Source organism: Bemisia tabaci, chromosome 2, assembly GCF_918797505.1.
Source record: "Bemisia tabaci chromosome 2, PGI_BMITA_v3".
NCBI lineage: Eukaryota > Metazoa > Arthropoda > Insecta > Hemiptera > Aleyrodidae > Bemisia > Bemisia tabaci.
The window spans coordinates 78,862,411-78,878,627 of record NC_092794.1 but is presented as its reverse complement, the minus strand read 5'-3'; the positions used below and the strand labels follow the sequence as shown (position 1 = coordinate 78,878,627).

The 16,217-nt window shown below is 39.6% G+C and overlaps 1 protein-coding gene across 2 annotated transcripts in view; it reads right to left on the bottom strand.

Annotated features, from left to right (window-relative positions):
- The window catches only part of LOC109042078 (peroxiredoxin 2), a 46,343-nt gene that overhangs the window by 22,449 nt on the left and 7,677 nt on the right, over positions 1-16,217 (bottom strand). For both annotated transcript variants that reach the window (XM_072296392.1, XM_019058639.2), the window contains exon 2: positions 206-342. In XM_072296392.1, coding sequence (XP_072152493.1) covers positions 206-336 — 131 coding nt within the window. In that variant the 5' untranslated portion in view covers positions 337-342. The remainder of the gene's footprint in view (positions 1-205; positions 343-16,217) is intronic.

Below are 16,217 nucleotides of genomic sequence, written 5' to 3'. Positions count from 1 at the left end.
CACTTTACCTGGAATTCAAAAAGAAAAAGCCACAAATAGTGATGAGGAAAATTTGAAAACGTTCGGGAGCATAGAAACTTTGGAAAACGTAAAATTTCATTCAGAAACCACCAACTGCAAGTTCTACGAGAACTTACAATATTGTACTATAGCATGCTGTGTTACTGATGAACAATAGCTGTAGGTAATAGTAATAAAAACTTACAAATCCAAAGGGTAGAAAAAGAGCACAACATATTTTTCTTTGAACTGATCGAGAGAAATTTCTTTGAACTGCCCACTGACAACAGCAGTGCCTTTGAAGATAGGGGCAGGTTTCTCTAGATGAAGAACCATTTTGATCTGAAAAAAAGAGGTTTACTGGGACACCAATTTTCTCACAGGTTTAAGTAAGGAAGACCAGGGGGGTCATTCCATATAGAACCTACCAGCCATGCAACCGCCCGACTCGGATTTTAATGATCATTTTTTTTTTCTTGATCAGACCACCAAATAAAGAACTTATGCAAAATATTAGGTCTCAAATCGAAAAACTCACCGAGATATGAATTTTTGAAGTTTTAAGAATTTTCAAGAAAGAGGCGTTTCGAACTTCCGTGAAAGAGCGGGTCATTTTTCCCAAAAAAATTCACCCCGGGCCCATTTTTCGTTGGATTGAAGTGAAAATTTGACACAGTGTCAATGAAAGTATGTAGATTCGAGAAAAAAAATGCATAAAATGTTCGACTTCTCTCATTGATGTGCTGCTGTTGATTGTTCGTTGTGATTTTGTCCGATTTTAGCGACAAAACCTTCCCCTCTTCAAATGCCCATAACTTCTTCATCTTCTGTTGGTTTATTGGCTTATATTCCATACGTGGAACCTACAGCCGTCTATAGACAAAATTTCATACTTGGTATTAAGGGAAATGTAGGGATAAGGAAATGTTTAATAAGTAGAGTAATTTGTTTATTCTAGTCGTCACCATTTTCACGCTTAGAGACCCTTCTAAGCGGCTTCCTATACCGGGGTATACTAGGTCATGGAAAACATTCAAAGTGAACATACGGTGCATGTAGGATTTATATTCTTTCTTCTCCTTCTTCTCCTCCTCTTCTTCTTCTTCTTCTTCTTCTTCTTCTTCTTCTTCTTCTTCTTCTTCTTCTTTTTCTTCTTCTTCTTCCTCCTCTTCTTCTTCCTCCTCTTCTTCTTCTTCTTCTTCTTCTTCTTCTTCTTCTTCTTCTTCTTCTTCTTCTTCTTCTTCTTCCTTTTTTTTTCTTTTTTTTTTGATTGGAAGATAAGGACCAAAGGACTCTTGTTGTATAGGAAGCACACTAACTTCAGGAGTGAATATAGCAAGGGATTCACTCTTAAAGGAAGGGAGAAAATATGTACAAAAATCATGTATTTGGATATTTGACGATAAAAAAAATACAACTTCAGTTTGGTGAAAAATCTGGGCCCCCAATCAATTGCTTTTTCAATGTAATGGTCGGTTAATGAGATTTTCTTAGCGCTTTTATCAGTTACACGAGCCTCTCTTGAGTAAAAATGTTGGGAGAAGGGTTATGGAAACCCAACATACCATCACTTTTATTCCCCAGGCGCATTTCACATGCAGAGAGAACCATTCAGTAAAAATGTGAGCAGTTTTTGAGTTGCTACTCCAAAGTTAGGGCCGATAACACTAGGCAACAAAATTTTGAGTTGAATTTGAAAATCGAACGGGACCTGTTTCTTTCCACTCAGGGGGGGTCTACTGATGACTAAAATGAAGGCCTAAAAAATTCCCTAGCTCTGTTTTTCAAAATATTTAGGGTTTTTTGCATTTTTAAGGGTAAATTTTGAGTATTTAAGGGGATTATTTAAATAATTTATGGCCAGTTTTAATAATTGTTTCCAATTGACTTTAAACTCGGTTAGCCTCATTCAGATGGGTCTACTGAAGACAAAAATGGGCGCAAAAAAACAGAAAGCCTATTTTTTTAATTTTTAGGATTTTATTTTAGTCAAAAAAGTATGTATTTTTGGTCTTTTATGGGGTTTTAGGGGCTTAGATTCATGATTCAACTTTGAAATGACTTTTTAAACGGCTAGAGACTCTGTCTGTTCTCGTTGTACTGGTCTATTAAAGCCAAACATGGGTATGGAACAAACATTTTACCGCCTCTGTTTGAAATTTGGAGGATTTTTTGAGTATAAATGGCTCGATTTTTGTGGGTCTTGAGGCGATCAGAGCTGTGATTAGGCTTATAATTTAAGACGGTTTTTTGACGGCTTTTCTCCCCTTCTTCCTTCATTAAGTGGGTCTCTTAAAAGGAAAATCACCCGTCTGAAAAGTATTTTGCTTCGCTTCTTTGAAATATTAAGGATTTGCTTGAGGAAAGCTGCGCATTTTTGAGCATTTGAGTGAACAAGCTACTGCTCTGAACTAATTGCTGCAATGAAATTAAATTAAAAACTAACAGACAAATTAGAAGCTCTAACCTCGATTTTAACCTTTGGGCGACTGTTTTTAAGTTGAAAATATACCAAAAAAGTATTATACCTTTTGATACACTTCATTTTTTCATGTTTTCTTTGAACAAAAATAAGAAAAAAAAAAAAACATAATTCAAATCCAGCTAGACTGAAGAAGGAAATGAGGTCCGTAATTCATGTGCTCAATTTACTCTACTCATTTATTTATTTATTATACATGTATTTCCATGAATGACACATTAGATAAAAAAGAATAAATTGAAAGAATGAGATTAAACACTATCTCGACGCTTTCTTTTGGATTGGCTGGATTTGAACTATGGTAATTTTTTTTTTTTTTTTTTTATTAATCCAATTTCCAATCGACGTAGATTCGGCGGACACGCATCGTTTCGGTCGACACCGTTTCGATCGACAGCGTTACAGTCTACATAGTTTCGATCGCCGTTTCATCCACGCCTTCTAGAGCCACAGAACACTCTCGTACACACGTACACTCCGAATGTACATTCTGGCCTACTGCGCATGCGCGGGCATCGCGAATGTACACTCATCATTCTCTTGGAAAAGAATGTACAGTTTGACGAGAAGAAGAAGATAACCGCGACGATCTTTTACTCATTCCTGTAACTTATAGTTGTTCAAGAGAACAAAATGAGGAAATTCTCAATGCCCGCGCATGCGCAATACGCCAGAATGTACCTTCGGAGTGTACGTGTGTGCGGCTTAAAACGCAATGCAGCTACGTTATGATGGTTGCATCCCCGCCTTGTGATTCGAACTGCTTGATTCGACGACTCTGCGGTTGAACTTAGCGTGGTTTTATCTGTGATTTTTGAGATAATTAATGAAGCAGTGCGTCTTTGCACGCTTTACCATAATAAACTGAGCAATAATATATTCACACCATTCAAGACTGCTCTATTCATATTTAACGACTTAAGTGAAGATGTTGAACTAGTAATTAATTAAAACCCTGTAGTTATGTATCCATACACCTCTACTAAAGATGGTTCAGAATCTCTATTGTAATGCGAACAAAGTATATTAGTTGAAGTACTACCACAATCATCTTGTTTGATTTATTTTGTTTGAATCAAATTTTAATAAAAAATACGCAACAAGCCATATACACATAGGGTGGCTCAGACCTACCGTACTTATCAGGCCTTTTTTCGGTTAATTTAGGTGGGACGAAGCCATGGACCTCGGGGGTGGATAGAAAATCGATCCCAAAGAATCCAAATTTCATGAGCCCCTCGGTCTCCCTTGGGAGAATAAAAGGTGGGTCGGTACTTCAAAAGTTACGGCTTTTTTCAAAAGAAGTTTTTTCATCGGAATCAGGAGGTACGGAGATTTTTAACTAAAATTGCCTCCAAGATATCCAAAATTGACCCATCCTTATCCAAAATACTGTCTCTTAAAGGTGTTGAACGGAGCCCCTTTAAAGAAATGCAGGTTTCCTAAATTGACGTAGAGACTCGAGAAAAAGATGTATACTTGGGTAATCGGTCCAAATAAATCTGACAAGGGGAGTCTACGAAGTGACATCCTGGGATTGGGTTCATTTTGCTTGTACATGAAGAAGAGACAAATCTAAGGTTGACGTATTTTTTTTTAGCCGCCACCTCCCAACCGTTCTCGAGATATCGATTTTTAAAGTTACGATTTTTGCACGTTTCCGCGCGGAGTTCCGGCGAGTCAACTGAGCGCCGGCAAGCTGCACGAAGCGCGTTTCCTATCAGCGCTGCAGACCGGCCATTCTTATCTATAGTTCCGTGGCCGAGTGGTAGAGTGTTCGCCTACCGTCCCGTAGATCGCGGGTTCGAATCCCGCTTTGAGCCGTAACTTATAGGGTACGCCGCGATGCGTTTTTACAAGTTTTCTTTATTTTTATCACACACCAAGGGGTCCGCCCCCTGGCCGCTACGCGGCCCAACCCCCGGGGCGAAAAGGCGCGCTTCGCGGCGAGGGGAATCATCGAAATCGACCGTTGACGGTTGCAAATTCAGAGTAAGGAAAAAGTCATTAAGAATATAGTGTGGTGGGAAATTTTTATTTGAAACATCATTTTATCATTCAATTAAAATTATTTACCCAGTAACCGTCAACGGTCGATTTCGATGATTTCGCTTGCCGCGAAGCGCGCCTTTTCGCCCCGGGGGTTGGGCCGCGCAGCGGCCAGGGGGCGGACCCCTTGGTGTGTGATAAAAATAAAGAAAACTTGTAAAAACGCATTGCGGCGTACCCTATAAGTTACGGCTCAAAGCGGGATTCGAACCCGCGATTAACGGAACGGTAGGCGAACACTCTACCACTCGGCCACGGAACTATTGATAAAAATGGCAGGTCTGCAGCACTGATAGGAAACGCGCTTCGTGCAGCTTGCCGGCGCTCAGTTGACTCGCCGGAACTCCGCGCGGAAAAGTGCAAAAATCGTAACTTTAAAAATCGATATCTCGAGAAAGGTTGGGAGGTGGCGGCTAAAAAAAAATACGTCAACCTTAGATTTGTCTCTTCTTCATGTACAAGCAAAATGAACCCAATCCCAGGATGTCACTTCGTAGACTCCCCTTGTGAGTTTGAGGGTCCTGTCGTCCCCAGGGCCATTTCCGATGGGGCACAGGCTGTGCCTCATCATTTGTCCTTTCAGAAATTACTCATTTTTTTAACGTCAACGTGCAAATTAAGATATAAAAAAACCCCATACAACATGAGAGATAAATAAATGAAGAAATACAGAAGAAGAAGAAAAGTTTCGCGTGGATAAATAGATCGGCACAGTGCATTCGCAGTTTTTATTATTTTTTTTTTTTTTCTTCTTAATGAAAGGGTTCTCCTGGGGGCAATACCGAGTTGGCTCCCAAAATTTCGAATTCGCTCCCGTCATGATACTTATACGGTGTGCCGAGTTGGCCCCCACTTGAAAAATGAACTGGCAACTCCGTTGCAATCAGATGAGTATATCAAACTTAACTCCACAATAACTTGTCCCCTAGACTAACGGCAGCAAAATAAGAAACAGTTCCTAGCTGACGTAGTATGACCTACGCAATGGATAACAACTTCCTTGCTTTCATCAAAAATGTATCATGCACATTTTTACCTGTCACATTGAAGTAATACATTCATTGCACGATGTCAATACTTTTAAATGATTTTTGACGCAGCGAGCTTTTGAAACTATCAAAGTTTACGATTTACTAGTTATTTCCCAATATTCTCCGAACTCGTGCTGCTATATATCACGGGCGGTACTTTCCACAAGGATAAAAAAAGTATCATGCACATTTTTACCCGTCACATTGAAGTAATACATTCATTGCACGATGTCAAGACTTTTAACTGATTTTTGACGCAGCGAGCTTTTTAAACTACCAAAGTTTACGATTTACTAGTTATTTCCCAATATTCTCCGAACTCGTGCTGCTATATATCACGGGCGGTACTTTCCACAAGGACAGGTGAGTCGACAGTAATTCAAAAATTAAGGGCGAAGGGGGGAGGAAAAATTCCCGGATTTTACATTTTATTTTAATAAAAGGCTCGGAAATTTTTGCCACTCTTTGCCCAGTATCTACAATCTTATCGTCAATTCTGCAACCATTCAATCATCGAGGCATAAGGGTAAGCAACGTAGCCCTTTTAAAATAATCTTTTTTTCTCTGCCTTTTTTCAAAGGAGCCAACTCAGACTATGCGATGGGAGCCAACCTTTCTTCTTCTAAAGAGGAATTGAATACTTGAGTAGGCGAGAGCTGGGTGTTTCATTGCATTGCAACGGTTCAAAATTTCACCCAACAATGTATTTCTTTATAAATTGACGGAGCGTGTTGTACCCCGAAATTTTCAAATAATTTTCGTCAAATCACAAACAGACTTCTAAATGTCAAAGAAATTGAACCCAGTTAAGCCCAGGGAAATTTTGGGTCAATCAAGAGCCTGATGGGGTCTCATGATAAACACAGGCATATTTGCAACATATGCCTTTAAAGTTTGATGCTCAAAAATATTATTTTAATGCTTCCACACTAACATTAGAAAAATTCCTGTTTTGTGTTTAAAAAATTAAGTTAGCCAAGGGACAGTAAAAATCCTCTAACAATAATGCATACTCGGCACGATTGAAATTAAATTGAGTACTTGTATATGTTTATGCAAAGAAGAATAAAATAAAAAAAACCCTGGAAAGCCAATAAATAATGTACCTTTTTAGAGGTGGTTTAATGACTTTCATAGAGAAGTATGCGTTTTGGACGCCTGAAAGCTGAAATGTTTACGGACACAGTTAAAATAACTTTTAGGATAACTTGTGAACTGGAATTAAAATTCGCATCAAGTCTATTCAACGAGCTGAACGTATGGTAATTGATGCGAATCATGCCCAGCATCACTATTACCAATGTGGCGCTTACTAAAACCCAACGAAACCCCTCAAAAAATCTCTCAAACAATCAGGGCCGATTTTCCATTTAGAGATCCCGCGCTATGAGATCGCCGGATCTCCAGACGCGGCATTCTCATATTACTACCATGTTGCCGCAGCGTTTCAACCTCTCGACCCGTTTCATTGGGCAGAAGACGAATCACAAATAGGGCTGGCAATGCTGTTGATGATTATTCCGGATACCTGCGACTCAGGAAGATTTAAGTTAAGTGGCCAGCAATTTGATTCTCTTCTATGGCACGAGGTAAAAGTGCAGTCCACAACAGTTAGTATGAAATCAGTAAACGCGCCTTGGAGTTATGCAAATCCCATCTCCCGGATGTTCTCATTTACAAATTCTAAGACAGCTCATTAGGCATTAACGTGAGGCATTCAAATTCATTTGTCGATCGAACAGATGTCGATGAATTCTATGGCTTGCACAAGCCTCTTGCAAGATTAAAAGATGCAATTTTCGATTGAAGAAGTGTCGACGAAACGGTGGTTTTTTCAATAAGTGTTTTTCGAGCGAAAGAGTGTCGATGTAAACAATGTCGATCGAATATATGTCGATCGAAAATACGTCGATAAAAACTAGGACGATGAAAAAATTTTCGATGGAAAGTATGTCGATGATAAAAATGTCGATCGATCTGTGTCGATCGAATCGATGTCGATTGAATTGCGTTCCTATTTTTTGATTGAACTGTGTCGAATGAATTGACGTCGATCAAAACGATGTCGACGTAAAAGCGATTTATTTTTCAAGGATTTTAAATTGATATTTTCGAGCGAAAAAGTGTCGATGCAAACAATTTCGATCGAATGTATGTCGATCAAAAATACGTCGATAAAAACTATTTCGATAAAAAAAAGTTCGACGGAAAATTTGTCGATGATAAAAATGTCGATCGATTTGTGTCGATCGAAAAAGTGTCGACCGAATCAATGTCGACTGAATTGCGTTTCGATTTTTCGATTGAACTGTGTCGAGTGAAGCGACGTCGATAAAAACGATGTCGACGTAAAAATGGTTTTTCTTCAAGGATTTGAAATTCAAATTTTCATACGAATCAAAGTCGTTTGAATCTATGTCGACTGAATTGCGTTTTCATTTTTCGATCGAATTGTGTCAGCGTTTCTTGTACCCACCGAAAGAAACAGGTCCCGTTCGATTGGCAAATTCAACCGAAAATTTTGTTGCCTAGTGTAATTGGTGTAATTTCAGTGTTTTTCAGTTTTGCTGGCCTTTTTTCGGAAAAAAATCGAAGTTAAAGATATTCAAACCCAAAATACCATTGATTTTATTTTCAAAAATGTTGTGCACACAGTAAGGACCATTACGGGTGTTCAAACGAATTCTTGCCGGAACTCTTTCGATATCGTCTCTTATTGAAACTGGCGGCAGTACCGACAGTGGCGATGATATCGACAACAGTCGGCCTTATCGGATTTTTGAGAGCTCGCACTCAATGCATTGTTGCCCCTTGTGTCGGTTTATCAGATTGCCTGGCGCGGCGGCGCGGCGCATGAAATAGATGTACACATGGCAACAGCTTATTTTCGCCAGCTCTGAAAACTCTGCTCGCTATCGGCAAGACCGCTCTTATCGTAACTGTTTCTTAACGGAACTGTTTCGGTAGCTTACCGACAACCGATAGAACAGCCCTAAGGACCATTCAGGCAAAAATTGAGTGATTTTTGAGTTAACTTTTCAGGGTAATGGTCCATTATCAGAATAATTTTGGTGTTATTTTCAGTTTCTTCGGCCTTTTTCAGACAAAAGTGAAAAAAAAAAAAAGATATTAAAGCCCATAACGCCATCAGAATTGTTTTTTAGGCGTCTTTCTAATACTTTCAGGAGCATTTTAAAAAAAATTGGAGCAAAAAAAACTTTCAGCTCCAAAGTTATGGGCATTTGAAGAGGGGGAGGTTTTGTCGCTAAAATCAGACAAAATCACAACGAACAATCAACAGCAGCACATCAATGAGAGAAGTCGAACATTTTATGCATTTTTTTTCTCGAATCTACATACTTTCATTGACACTGTGTCAAATTTTCACTTCAATCCGACGAAAAATGGGCCCGGGGTGAATTTTTTTGGGAAAAATGACCCTCTCTTTCTCAAAAGTTCCAAACGTCTCTTTCTTGAAAATTCTTAGAGCTTCAAATATTCATATCTCGGTGAGCTTTTCGATTTCAGACGTAATATTTTGCATAAGTTCATTATTTGGTGGTCTGATCAAGAAAAAAAATTATCATCAAAATCCGAGTCGGGCGGTTGCATGGCTGGTAGGTTCTATATGAGTGACCCAGGGCACAGTTTACAATGCTATGTTACTATGCTGTTAAAGCAGAAAACTTGTGTTTGTTGGCAGTGTTAACTTCCATTGTGTGGTTGTCACTTCACTCATTAGTAAATATTTGGCAGTGCGATACAGGATGATAATTTTTGTGTCTTGCTTAGTTTTACTAGTTTTCACGATTTGAGATTTTTATCACTTTTACACGTAACATTAATGTTCAAGAAAAAACTGCAAAGCACTTCCAAAAATGCATGTCTGTGAATCTATGATCACGCTGAGATATATTTTCCACCATGTCAGCTTTTCATGAAGTAAGGCTATAATGGTGACACCCATAATGCCAAGACAAAGATGCCAGGTGGTGATTATTTTTGTCAGGGACCCAGGAACCAATACTACTATGTGATTTCACGATAACAGGAATACCTACCTAAAATGTGCAATACCTTAAAAATAAAAGTGCACCAATTTTAAACAAATTACATTACTGCATTTTAAAGGTATTACACTTCCTTTTTCCAGCTTTGGCACGAACTATTTTGATTCAATGCAAAGTTGTAGGTGATTGACAAACAAGTCATTGAATCACAGGTGTCAGTTCCTACCGTGGGACTGCTAGAGGTCCAAGCAAACACGGCGGCACTGCCAAATTGTGTCGGTTACGTAACCATTGCTTGAAAATGTGAAATACAATATAATACAAAGGATGAAACTTGGCAATTCTTAAAATATGAGGTGAAATTAATGCTGCCTTAAAAGTTTTCTAAACTTTGGGGACTGTAATATTAAAATGAGGATTTTGTGTAGTGTGTAATTAGTGTTCCACGCCTAAAAATCACTGGTTTTCATCAAAATTAAAGTTTTCAGTGTAGGAAAAGCCGACTTATTAGGAATGGTCTGGTCGAGAAGGCTTCAGCGAACACTTTGATGACAGTTTTGAAACTTCTAGTTTCATGTGGCCAGATAAACACTGCACTTAATACAACTGCAAAAATACGTTGCCAAATGTGGCGACATTCTTTTTAATGACTTTTCTCACTTTAAAATAAACATTTCAGTTCAACATGGCAATATTCTTGAACATTAAAATCTCCTTTCGGCAAGTGTTGCCAAAGAATCCATGATCAGTGCTGATTTACTGAAGCAAGTTGCTCTTTTGCTTTAAAATCTGGGTTGGCGACGCGTAACCGACCGGACATTTTCAGCCTTTAAAGTCTCATAATATTCAATACAATAATAAATTATCATATTTTTTAGCATAGATAAGTTCAGTGACATCATTCCTATTGATTTACCGACTTGGTTTTTAATCGTTTTGCCTAAGGTCGTTTATAACCCACGGCGACACGACTATTCCTTTCGTCATGAAATCACCCTACTGCGTTTTAAATTACTTGATAATAAGCTTCCATAAAAATGCTTTGAGTCCTTTTTTATTTGTTTTCGGGCTGCCAAACATTATTACCTGCAATTTAGAGAGATTTTATCTAGCCACTAAATTTTAATTTGTTTTGGGGGAGGGGGGGCAGCTTACAAGGGGAACTTCCGGACCTGCTGCCTCCGATTGGGCTGAATTTTTTTTTACCGACTCGATGGACCAATTAGAAGTCAATTTGAGCCGTTTTCCCGAATGCGCAATAGGAAGGGCCTAAAAAATTCCTAAAAGTTGCGTTTTCGGCGTGTGATTCGGTCGTGCGGCGCGTGGCAACCTTGAAGCAGCCTCTTGTACCGCTTTATCGCAAGCGGTATTACAACGGTGTCCGGAGCTCCGCTGCGCAGGATCTGGCTCCATGACCGTGAAAACCCGGGTTCGATACCCGAGAGGGCATATTACTTTTTATTTTCTGCATATCTCGTAATCATTTTATTTTTAATTCTACGCTTTCTTTTTATTTTCTGCATGATCACGTGACATTTTATTTTTAATTCTTCCCCCGTATTTATAAATCAAGCAGTTCCGATCACTACCCCCCCCCCTCTCATTTTGCGAACATGGCCCCCCCCCCCCCTGAAGTTTACTGAAATTGACCACCAATAACAGTATGAAACTTCATTGACATAAATTAATGAATCAAAAAGCAAAGCGCCAAAATCATGTATTTCTTGGCGGCCTTTACATACACATGGGTTTGGGGTTGCTCTTCGATATATTTACAAATTACATATTTTTCCAGGAAAACATCGGGAGATATGTAGTAACAAGTAAGGTTTTCTTTTGCTTTTTGATTCATTAATTTATGCCAATGAAGTTTCATACTGTCATTGGTGGTAAATTTGAGTTAACTTCCGGGAGGGGGGGGGGGGGGCATGTACGCAAAATGAAGGGGGGTAGTGATCGGAACTGCTTGATTTATAAATACGGGGGAAGAATTAAAAATAAAATGTCACGTGATCATGCAGAAAGTAAAAAGTAAGTGCAGGATTAAAAATAAAAGGATTACGTGATCATGCGGAAAATAAAAAGAAAGCGTAGAATTAAAAATAAAATGATTACGAGATATGCAGAAAATAAAAAGTAATATGCCCTCTTAGGTATCGAACCCGGGTCTTCACGGTCATGGAGCCAGATCCCGTGCAGCAGAGCTCCGGACACCGTTGTAATACCGTTTGCGATAAAGCGGTACAAGAGACTGCTTCAGTGTTGCCACGCGCCGCACGACCACATCACACGCCGAAAACGCAACTTTTAGGAATTTTTTAGGCCCTTCCTATTGCGCATTCGGGAAAACGGCTCAAATTAACTTCTAATTGGTCCATCGAGTCGGTAAAAAAAAATTCAGCCCAATCGGAGGCAGCAGGTCCAAAAGTTCCCCTTGTAAGCTGCCCCCCTCCCCCCAAAAAAATTAAAAGGACCCCGCACACCTCTTATATTATAGGAGGCTGCACCATGAAGAATTGCCTTCTGACTTATGTATTTCGATTCTCCTAAAGATGCTGATCAAAAGTTATAATTGCGCCAACTTTCTACGATGCACCGTTTTCGCAAAAATCCTATGAGAATATTCAATTATTCGGCGACTATGAATAAAAAAGAACAAAGCATTTGTGAACAGGCCCGATGTGAATAAGGAAAAAACGTAGCATGTGTCCGTCTTCTTATCTGAACCTGCCAACTCAGGGGCTATCTCCCTCCCGCACTCGCCCGGTAGACGTTCAGACTTTCCTGCAGGCTGATTATTTTCCGCGTCGATATTGAAATCGTTACGTTAACGCCGTCGTTAGCGGCAAAATTATAATCGAGCGATTATTTCACTCCGCGCCGATCGTTAAACCGTGGCGGGATATTTGAGTCCGTCGATAAGTTAAAGGTTGCTCCACGGCAACCTCTAAGCTAACGATTCGCGGCAAGCTAACCTAACCTAAAAACATACCCGCGTGACGTCAAGAAAAGAGATGTGTTGTTTTCAACTTACGCCGCCGCGCAGTTGGAGCGCTGCTTGTATCATAAACGCTCTCTGATTGGTTGATTATTATCTCTCACGTCGGCAACGTTGGGATCCCAGATCGCTAACTTAACGACGGTAACTTATCGAATGATGAGTAACGATCAGCGGAATTCGATGTAAATAATCACTCGGCTAAAGGACGTCGTTAGAATTCAGTCGTTATCCGTGAGTCGTTAACTTATCGACTCGGATATCGACGCGGAAAATAATCAGCCTGCAGTTCTTATGCTCCTCAAGAATCTGATTTGGATGGTGGTCGAGCAAAACGGCGTGCGGAATCCGAGATAAGACTGCCGCTCGGTGCGGGAGTCCCCATGATTTCCTTGTTGACACACCGCCGCACTATGGTCCCAATCCGCTCGGGAGCGCTCAAAACTCGATATTTATGAAATTGAACGACATTTTTTTTTCGAGTCAAAATTGATAAATATAGTATCTACGGGTCATAAACTACACGTAGTATACCTCAAAAAATTTCTAGTCACTTTGAAAGTGTTACAAACTGTGCGAATAGTCGGATATGTATTTTCTGACCCGTGAAGCGGCTATTTCTAACAAAGCGTTCGGAGCCTCTCCTGAATCATGAAATGGTCTCTCAGAATTCTTGCTTACACCATTTTGTAGAGGACTCTAAGAGGATTGTAACGCACTAATTACAATTTTTCTCCGAGGCATTCTGATACATTCTACACAAGGTAGAAGTTGGGTACCTATTTTTCATGAAAAAATGCCGATTTTTCCCACGTACTTTCATTTTAAAAAAAAGTCACCAAAGGTCACCTAATGAGACACCCCTAGGGAGCTTCTACACATCCTTGGGAAGTTACAGTAGAAATATTTCGTGCTTTGGTTTGCTTTTTCTCGAGAAATCGAATTTATTAGGTCTCTAAGTCGGTGGCTAAAATAACGGTATTTAGCAAGTTTAGCCATCGATCAATCTGCAGTCGACTTAAACTTTTTCGAGGCATGCGACACCTCCAAAAACGTGCTTAAGTAGTCTCTATGAATCCTTAAGAAGGATTTTAAACCAAAAATTGTTGGTTCTTCTTGCTTTTTGAACGAATTTTGAATCTTTTTCGTACCTGCGTGTTTCCTTCAAAATACTGTATTACAACCCTGGAAAGCCCCTCGAAAAATATTCTGAGACATTTGGCACCTCCAGAGACACTTTTAAGTCGTTTCTACAGATCCTTAGGAAGGCAACCGAACCAAAAATAATTGCTTCCGCCTGCTTTTTCGACCAAATTTGAATTTTTTACGTGACTACGTGTTTGCCCCAGAAAAACTCAATTTTTTGCCCTGAAAAACACCTGTAATTGCAGCCTTAACACGTGCTAAGCAATTTTGCATCTACAGAGACGCCAATATGTGGCTTCTATGAATCTTTTTGAGGTTGACCGTTTCGAAAAAAATTTGGTTCCCCCTGCTGTTTGAGATTTTTTGAAAAGTTTTCCGTTCCGCAGTTTTATCTTTAAAAATGCTCTTTTCCATCCTAGAAAGTACCTATTGATGTAAAATTCCTTACTCCCCGAATATTTATTCATTGTTGATTGAATTTTCCTTAACGTGACAATATTGCACCCCCGCTCTTCAACATTGTTATGTACCCGATTTGCGTTTCCCGGCAAATCAACATAAAGAAAAGTCTTCTCTGAAGCATTCTTTCGACATTTTTAAAATACAAATGAATTTTAGATCTATTTCATTTTTTTCAGTTTAGTTATCCTTAAAAAAAAAAAAAAAAAAAATTGGTGGGGGGGGGGGGTGTCAAAAAATTAAAACATCCTTAATTTTGCATGGACTGTACATGTATGTGCAATGAACGCATGGTTTTCATCCAATCTAAGCAAGTATAACAAGCCAATCGTATGGCAGTTTGTGATTTATGTGAAAAAATGTCGGTAACTTTTGCAAATGATTTTTTAGGGAAAAGCGGAGGTCAAATTCGGATTCAGCGCATCAAAATCATGAGGAAAACACATCTTAAATGTATTTATACTCAAACGGAGAGCCGCTATGATTTTTGATCACTGAAGAGTGAATTGGGACCATAGTGCGCCGCTTGTCAATCGAGCACTGAAATTAGGAATCTTTCTGGCTTTTTATCACCGAATAATTGAATCTTCTCATAGGTTTTTAGCGAAAACGGTGCATCGTAGAAAGTTGGCGCAATTATAACTTTTGATCAGCATCTTGAGGAGAATCGAAATACATAAGTCAGAAGGCAATTCTTCATGGCGCAGCTTCCCATAAGAGGTGTGCGGGGTCCTTTAGTGGCTGGATAAAATCTCTCTAAATTGCAGGTAATAATGATTGGCAGCCCGAAAACTAATAAAAAAGGACTCAAAGCATTTTTATGGAAGCTTATTATCAAGTAATTTAAAACGCAGTAGGGTGATTTCATGATAAAAGGAATAGTCGTGTCGTCTATGGTCCGTCGAGTCTGTGTAAAAAAATTCAGCCCAACCGGAGGCGGCAGGTCCGTAAGTTCCCCTTGTTAGTAAATGAAAGGAACAAAAAAGCTCTTACATAATTTTATTTCTTCCCGCCACAATAAGTTTCAGAACATAGCTGGCGGACACAGGATGCTCCTTCTTGGATTGCATCTGAGACCCCCATCTTTTCTAAGGGGTTTGTTTCTTGAATCAAAATGAGTTCGTTACATCTGCCACTGGAGCTGGGACCCGGATGGAAACTCATTTCTTCATGAAAGAGTCAAAATTATGTTAAGTAGCTCCTCTCCTAGAGGGAGTCAAATCCCCTCGTTTAGGAGTTATTTAGACCCAGCCTCTATGCAATTTATCTTGAAGGAGATGAAATCTATTTTGCAACAGAATTTCACCCAAATCGAAAGAGCCCAACCTCCACAGTAGCCACGAGTGTTAGGAATAGGAATAATTTCAAAATGTGTCAAAGTCAGACTATTTATGGGCCTGAACCCCCCCCCCCCTCTCCCTCTGTCTCTCAGAGTTTTAGAATCCCAATGAGTCAGGTAAGCTCGGGAGGGATTCGCCTGCAAATAGTCGGATCTTACAGTTTTTGGTACGAGAAGAACGATGCGCATGTTAAAATTTCTCGAAAAATTGTCTCCGCGGAGATATAGCGCTTCCTTTTTAGGGATCCTCGAAAACGTGTTTGGACCGACCGCCGTGAATCTCCGCATCTCCGCGTCATAAACGGGAAGATGGCGGCGACGAAACCAACCTGCTTACTACCGCCACGCCGCCATTGTTGACATCACGATGTCTCGTTTGAGGTTAAGTAAGTTCTGTGTGAATTTTTCATATCCTACATACATCCGTATCGCATTCTGATTGAAAAGCTTGGAGAATTAAGGTTTATCTTCAGCGTTAGTTCTGAAAAAATCCACCACGTCGCGCTGCTAAAATCTGACTCCGAAATCAGCGATTATTTAAATATGAAGAGAAAGACTCTAAATTCTGAAGCTAATAAGTTCTAGCAGCATGTCTGAAGAATGTGTAAAGTCAAAGATGAGCTTTCAAAGTTGCACAATAAAGGCTGGAATTTGATCCCCGTTTTCCTTATGGGAATCCAATGAGTGTGAGAGAGACAGCTCA